Source organism: Falco cherrug, chromosome 9, assembly GCF_023634085.1.
Source record: "Falco cherrug isolate bFalChe1 chromosome 9, bFalChe1.pri, whole genome shotgun sequence".
Lineage (NCBI taxonomy): Eukaryota > Metazoa > Chordata > Aves > Falconiformes > Falconidae > Falco > Falco cherrug.
In genome coordinates, this window is record NC_073705.1 from 34,406,485 (window position 1) to 34,414,223 (window position 7,739).

Here is a 7,739-nt window from a genome sequence, read left to right on the forward strand (position 1 = left end):
CGGGGGCTGGAGGAGATGGCCCTGCTGTGGGAGAGCTCTGTGGAGGCAAGGTTTGCTGGGCAGCACGGGCAGGTCCCCTGTGAGGCAGTGAGCTGACGTCTCCTCTGAGTCCTCTCTGAGTCCTCCCCTGCTGGGGCAGGAGCAGGGAATTCTTCACTGCAGGCTGGCTCCTGACCACACCAGGTACCTGGGGATGGACACAACTCCAATGACTTGTGTGGCACCAAGGCTTGGGTGCAGGATGTGGGGACCGTAATTTTGGCAGGTCTTTATGTCTTCCTATGGTGTTTTTACATCAAAACCCAGAAGCCTATTAGAGCTTGCTGAATGCCACAGGTATGTGCAGTGACTAATCTTTCCTCCTTTCCCACAAAGGCTTTAATCTCTTGGGATACCAAGAGTTGCTTCTGCAAGAGGCTGAATGCTTGTCAGTGCTCTCACTGGCATCTGTGGGCTTTGTGGTGCAGCTTGTCACAGGTCATGGCTACCATGGTGTGCCATCATAACATCTGGATGACACTAGTGTGGGCAGGAGAGCCTTCAGCTATGGTGGTGACCTCCAAGACATATGGGAAATCTTAGTGCCACCGCTCAGGAGCTGGGAAAGGGGCGCTGGGTGCAGCAAACCCTCATCACAAAGTGTGCAGGGTTGTGAGCCAGGCACGAGCCAACAGAAACCACAGGCCTGTGGGCTGGTGCCAGTCATGGGGCAGCGGAAGGTCCTGTTGCATATGATGATGTGCAGGGCTGGCTGCAGATGTAGGGGAGATGGACTGTGGGGGCAGAGCCTGGTAGAGATGGAGAACTCTCTGTCAAAGGAATGGGGAAAGGCTGCTCTGGCTGGGTCCAGCCCAGACACGGCTTTCTGAAGGGGACTTCTGCAGACCTCTGGTCCAACTTCCTACTCAGAGCACAACTGTACCCAGTGCTAGCTCAGGCCAGCCCTGGTTTTGTGCAGCCAAGCCTTAAAAGCCAAGATGTAGACTCAAGGGAAAGAAGCTGTTTCCTAAGTGACACACTCACCAAGAAAATGCAATTGGTATGAAAACTCTGGGTGGGTTTTGCAACAGCAAAACAGCACGGTGAAGCATATTGTTATATCTGGCATGGGAAGAGCACCTCTGGCATCTTCTAATTCCTATGCAGGCTTGGCTTCTTGGCCCTTGTAATCCACACTGCTTATTGAAGTGGCTATTTCAGTAATTTGGTTTGTCTCTGATGTCCCCAGGCGTGGCCTGCAATATCTTGCCTGCACCTGTGTGCAGTTCAGCCTGGTGAGAAGGTGTCCACTGTAATTCCTTCCTTCCTGCTGTCCTTCCTACCTTCCTTCCACATGCAGTTTGGATGGGCTACAGATTAAAACCACCTTAAAATGGTGATTTGCACCAATGGATCCAGCCTGCAGTTGTGGCCACTGTTGTTCAACAGCTGGACAGGACAAGTGCCAGTAGGGGAGATCGGGTTTAGAACGTTGTCTTCAGGATCATGGGGCAATCTGACCTCTCCTTCCTTTGACCATCACAGAAATTTCATCCCAGGACGTCCTCACCTCCACAGGGAGATGTAGGCACCAAGATGTTGGTGCGGGACTTGAACACAGAGCAAGACTTGAATTGACACTTTGTTTAATGTGTGATAAAGATTTTCCTCTGTGGCTCGTGTGGTGCTGTACAGTGGACAAGTGTTCCTGTTTTCCTGAGCAGCCGTGGAAGACCTTTCCATGCTGGAAAGATGTTGGGAAAATACGCTCAGACACCTGCTCTGGGAGGCAAAGTCTTTTCTAGCTCCTGCAACAGGGTCACCAGGGAAGTGGACTTCTCTGGGTCTGTCCTGAAGTCTGGATCCCCTTGGGGTTGGGTGCTGGGGGTGGCAGGGCACACCAGGAGCACGTGGTGGTGAGTTATAAACTATCCAAGGCAGGGATGGAGCAGGGAAGCTCCTGCAGAATGGAGCTCTGACATGACGCCTCCTGCTTGGGGGAAGGATGCTTTCTTTCCCTGAAATGGGGTGGCTGGGGGCTGCTTGTCCCACACTCCAGTTGCAGCTGGAACAAGCCAGGTGGGAAGGGTTAGCAAGAGATACTTGGGGTGGGTTCATAAGTGCACAGGAGACTGGGAAGTGTTAGGAGGTGGATTTTGGTGGGAGACAATACTGACATGTTAGGACACCTCTACAAGTAAAAAACTTAAGCCAGTGGCCCTCCACCTGCACAGGGCTATCAGGTGGACAATGGGCTCTCAGAGGCTGGTGACATCCCTGCAGAGCAGTCACCCTCATCTGGAGAGAGGACTCACTTGTGCAACAAGCACCAGTGGGCTTTGACACTCCAGGGTGTGCCACTGGGTGCCCTTGCTCAGCTAGCTTCAGCCAGAGATGCAGGATGTTGCTTGAGTGCCCAGTGCTGCTTAGAGGGTCCCATATGGGGCCCCATGGTATGGGCTGGAGATGCCCACTGTATGTTGCAGCATCAGGCTTTGGCAGTGCTGCCAGCAGTGCCGGAGCTGCACAGTGTTTGCTCGTGTGTCTGGTGCACCCACCATCCCTCTCACACCAGCCCCGTTATTCCTCAGGTGCTGCAGAGAGGCGAAATGTGGCTGCTGCTGGCGGCCCTGTGCCTGGGCCAGGGGCTGGGCGATGGCATCCCACACGCTGGAGTGAGCTATGACAACCCCGAGCAGTTCATGAACATCGTAAGTGCTGGGGGGGTCAAACAAACACCCGTGGGACAGGGACTTCCCCAGGTGGTGTGCCTGAAGTCCTCTCCGAGGGACCAGCTGGGCTCTCCCCATCCCTTACCCTGTTATCTGCACCTGGACTCAGCCAGGGGCTTGGGACATCAAGAGTTTCCTATGTTTGCATGGATGCCACTTCATAATCTCAGCTGGAGGTTGGTCTCTCATGCTCTCTCTTGAGGTGTGTGCAGGCAGGGATGACACTGGAGAGCATGGGTGGCAGGAGGGGGTGTCACTGGGTCAGGCAACAGGGTGATGGACAGCAATGGGTCACCCTCTCCCCTTGGACCATTGTCCCCGCAGAGCCAGAAGATCTGTTTCCATGGGTATCCCAGTGAGGAGTACGATGTGCTGACAGAGGATGGCTACTTCCTCAGCCTCAACCGGATTCCCCACGACAAGGGGGGAGCTGGACACTCAGGTGCGCTCCATTTCATCAAGGGTAAAGCAGCCGTGACCCTGCTCAGAGATGGGGCAGTGCACAAGGGGAAGCCAGCGTGGATGCTTGTGCCTTCAGACACAGTTTTGGCAGCTGGAAGAGTGATGAAAAGTTTTTGCCCACCTCCCTTGAGCTGTCCTTGGAGATGCAGGAGTTCAGCATTGTGTTTTGCTGCATCCAGGACGGGGCAGCATGACCCAGAGAGCCCCAGTGGCTCCTTCCCTGGAGCAAACCCCTTGCTCTGGTCCAAGATTCCCTGATACCTCAGGGCCAGGGGTGGAAAAAGTCCTTCAAACAAAAAAAGCACCAGCAGAGGCAAGGAAATAATGGGAGAAGGGAATATTTAATGTGGTGCCTGCAGAAAATAATACTGAGATGCACAGAGAGATTTTATTTCCATATGGGAAGGGATTTTCTTGTGTTGAATACCTGATTTCTCCTCTTACAGGATCCAGGTTACCTGTGTTGATAGTGCATGGGTTCAGTTTAGATGGTGGTGACTGGGTGGACAACCTCCCCAACAGCAGCTTGGGCTTCATCCTAGCTGATGCGGGGTACGATGTCTGGATCGGAAACTGCCGGGGCAATAGCTGGTCCCACCGGCACCTGAATCTTTCTGTTGACCAAGAAGAGTTTTGGGATTTCAGGTGAGGAGGCCACCAAGGACAGGGCTGGGATTCTGAGCTGTCAGTGCCAACCACCTGATGTCCATGGGAGGTTGGGAGATGGGCATCTCCTCCAACTTCTCCTCTTGCTCCCCAGCTTCCACGAGATGGCCGTGTATGATCTCCCTGCCATGGTGGGCTTCATCCTAAGGCAAACCAGGCAGGAGAAACTGTTCTACATTGGCCACGCTCAGGGCAACTCTCTAGGTGAGTGAGGAGGAGGAGTGGGCCATGGGTGGGAGCAGGGCATCGGCTTGCCACAGGAGAGGGGCATTGATGCCTGTCCCATACTGGAGGCTGCTGGGCACGGGGCTGTGTTGGTCCATAGGGCCACTTTCCCCACCTGCCTTCTTGGTCCTTCTGAATGGGAGAGGATTGCTGCACCTTGCCAAGCCATCCTGAGTGGTGCTTACCTCTAGGAGAACTGCAGCTTCATTTTCTCCAGGCCCTGTGCCTCAGACAGGAGGTCTGGGATGAGTGCTCTCCATGTTGGGGTTACCATCGTGATCTCTTGCTGCTTTTCAGGTTTCATAGCATTTTCGAGCATGCCACACCTGGCTGAAAAAATCAAACTCTTCTTTGCGCTGGCTCCTCTCTACACCTTTCATCATGTCAAAGGCCCCGTGTTAAAGATAGCGTTTTTACCAGACACGGTGCTGAAGGTATGTGAGGGGTTTGTGTATTATTACTATCAAAGCCCAGGAGCTTTTGGCAGCTCACGTCCCCAGCATTGCTGCTGTGCACTGAGCCCATACCTGCCGCAGGCACTGGAGATGCGTGTGGGGAGGTGAGTGATCCCAGGATCCCAAACAGGGATGTCCCTCTCCACCTGGTTGAGCGCCACCAGCTTTCAGGGTTTAAAATATCCATAACCCTCTACCATTACTGTTTATGTTTTTGCTTATTGACCTCACCACACCCCAGACCTGTAGCCTGAGAGCAGCCCTGCACTTGCCTCCCTTCCACCCTTTGCTCCAGCGGCTGGAGAAGGGCTGGAAGGGGAGCTGGCACTCTCCCTGGACATGCTCCACCTGAGCAGCATCTGTCAACACCCATGGCAGATGAATGGTATGAGTCTGGCCATCCTGGGCTGAGGTCTGGAAGCTGGTACCTTAGAGATGATGCACCAGGATGATGGGGATGATGGCACAGCATGGAAAGGACACTGATCACTGATGTTTTCACGCTGCTCTGAGAGTTGGGTGTGACCATGGGTCAACCTCCTTGAAAAGCTGGCTAGCCAAATGTGTCAGCAACTATATTGAGGAGCTGCCTGCCAGCACTGGCTGGGGACAGGCGGTTCCCATGAAGAGGGGACACATGTTGCAGGACCCACGGTGACCTGTTTTCTTGCGCCCTTGCAGACAATATTTGGAACCAAGCAGCTGACTCTGGTGGGGAGGAAGGAGAGAGCCGTTCTTGCCAAGACGTGCAGCAACCTGCTGACAGCTGAAGTCTGTGAAAATGAGATCTTCCTTATTGGCGGGTACAACAGGAAAAACTTGAACGTGGTGGGTACATCAGGGTCTTGAGGTCATAGCCACCTCCAGTTTTCCTAGATACCTGGAGATAGCTAATGAGATACAAAAATGATTATAAAACCCCATAAGATATAAAAGGCACGGCCCAAGGCAGTGGTTATTTGGAGATTTCTGTCAGTGGTGTTGGGATGTTAAACCTAATGGAGGCTTCAGTAGGAAAGAATCACTTGTGGTCTTGTCTGCAAAGGAAGGGAAACTCCTGCCTCATCTTCTGCTGACCTACAACAAGTTTACAGGAAAAAATAATGAAAAATTGACTAGACCAATTGTATTTCTATTTTAAAGTGGTGGTTAACTGGTTTGACCTTTAAAAGCTACTCCTAGCTCTGAACAGAATAAAGCTGTTGGAGCATATGATGTTCATATTGCAGTTATAAGACAGAATGATTTTTTTTTTCCTAGACAGATTTTCATTTGTAACTCACTTAAAAAACACTTTCTTTTTCCTGCAGAGCCGATTGAATGTATACCTAGCTCATTTTCCAGACTATACATCAGTAAAAACTCTTCTCCACTGGGGACAGGTAGAGACTCTGATTTCATAACAATGCTCTTTCTTTTAATCCGTGAACGTGATATTTTACAATGCTGCTTCATTCGCCCTGGAGACAGGTAAGGAGGTAGAATCAAAGCCAATAAAAGTGATTTTTAAGTTGCAGCACCAAGGTGTCTCAAAAGCCACAGCTGGTAGCTACTGCTCCTGGCTGGCCAAGGCAGAGACACCCAGCTGCTTGCCTCTGTCCTGGGTAAGGACCCCGTGTAGGTGTTTCTGGGACTCCCATTTTACTCTGGCCCATGGGACAGGCACCAGCAAGCACGAGCTCAGACACTAGGGCTGTGCTGGGCAGAGAGCGTTCATGTAGGCCCGGCTGCTGCCCCTTGCTTGAGGTAGGGCTGATCCAGGGCGTCACCCACAGAGAGTCAACACTTTGCCTCTGCCTTCCAGACTGCCAAAACTGGGGAGTTCAAGCAGTTTGACTACGGGGAGAAGAACCAGGAGAAGTACAACCAGGTAAATGAGCGCTTGTGGAAGGAGCAGCAGAGGAGGAGGCTGGGACCAGGATGGGGGTAGCCTCCTCTAGCAGCCAGCATGGCCAGAGTCTTCTGGGATGCCAGGGCAGCATGCCTTATCCATTAGTGCTACTGGTGTCAGAGCCTGTGAATAACTGGAGCATTTCCCCCCTGCCAGGCCTCCCCCCCTTTGTACAGGATAGAAGACATGACAGTGCCGACCGTCCTGTGGAGTGGTGGGGAGGACTGGGTGAATCCCCCTGCAGAGACTCAGCGCTTGCTGCCACGTATCACCAGCCTCATTCGTCATGAGCACTTCCCCGACTGGAACCACTTTGACCACCACTGGGGTCAGGATGCCCCTCAGCGCATGTACAGGCAGATAGTCACTCTGATGGATCAAAATCCATGAATGGTCCATGTGCTGCATGTGCCCGGGATGTAGGAGCCACCCGTTCCCACGTGGCTGGGGACATGGGTTTTGTGTGAGAGCTGCTGCTCTGCTCTTCTCAAAAATATCTCCTATCACCCTATTTCACACTGATTTAATGCCTTAAATATAATGGTGTAATTTCTGCCTGCCCTCTGTGACTAGAGATTGCAATAAACTCTTGCCTCACAGCCGAACTCCAACCCTTTGCTTGGTGAGCCTCACTGGGGTTGTGTTTTCAGCCCATTGCTGGGGCGAGGTGTGCAGGAGGCCCTGTTTGGCTCTTTTTTTTTTTTGCTTTTTCTGGCTTAGGGCATTGCAAGCACAAAATTTTACTCCAGAAATTGAGTGTGTGTTTTGTGTTGTGGGTTTAAGTGAAGGAAGGGTGGAAAGTGACCTTGTCTGCAGCTCTGGAAAGGCTGGAGGGAGTGAGCACTGACTGCAGGAGAGAAACGTTCCTCTTGGTAGAATAAAACCAGAGAAGTCGATGTCTGGGAGGTGGTGAAAGGGAAACACCTGGGCCTTGGCGTCAGGCTAAGTCTTTCCTGGAAGAGAACCCACCCAGAACAGAGTCCCATGTCACCTCCTGGGGCATGCCTTATGGTGAAAACCCAGCTGTATTTTCTAGGGAGTTGAAACGTGCGGTCCACTAAGAATAATACTCTGTTCTTAGCATCTATATTTGAAAAATACCTGTCTACCCACCTACCTACCGACTCTTTCTATCTGTGAAAGCAGCAGCAGAGTAGCCCAGCAGCAGATATGGATGAGTCTTCTTTATATGCCTTTCACTTTGCTGAGTGGTCCAAACAAAAGTCTGAGAGCTCCACCTTTCATGCCAGGGGTGGGAATGACAGAGCATTTCAATTTGAATAGATGAAGCTGATGCCAAGGAGAAAATGGCCTGGGTCCACAGGGAGT

General features: G+C 52.1%; 1 protein-coding gene across 2 annotated transcripts in view; it reads left to right on the forward strand.

Annotated features, from left to right (window-relative positions):
* The window catches only part of LOC102054357 (lipase member M-like), a 52,093-nt gene extending 45,084 nt beyond the window's left edge, over nt 1–7,009 (forward strand). For both annotated transcript variants that reach the window (XM_055720007.1, XM_005446280.4), the window contains exons 2-10: nt 2,571–2,690; nt 3,036–3,153; nt 3,620–3,818; nt 3,934–4,043; nt 4,362–4,498; nt 5,201–5,347; nt 5,830–5,901; nt 6,324–6,389; nt 6,567–7,009. In XM_055720007.1, the coding sequence (XP_055575982.1) occupies nt 2,589–2,690; nt 3,036–3,153; nt 3,620–3,818; nt 3,934–4,043; nt 4,362–4,498; nt 5,201–5,347; nt 5,830–5,901; nt 6,324–6,389; nt 6,567–6,800 (1,185 nt within the window). In that variant the 5' untranslated portion in view covers nt 2,571–2,588 and the 3' untranslated portion in view covers nt 6,801–7,009. The remainder of the gene's footprint in view (nt 1–2,570; nt 2,691–3,035; nt 3,154–3,619; nt 3,819–3,933; nt 4,044–4,361; nt 4,499–5,200; nt 5,348–5,829; nt 5,902–6,323; nt 6,390–6,566) is intronic.
* The last annotated feature ends 730 nt before the right edge of the window (nt 7,010–7,739 follow it).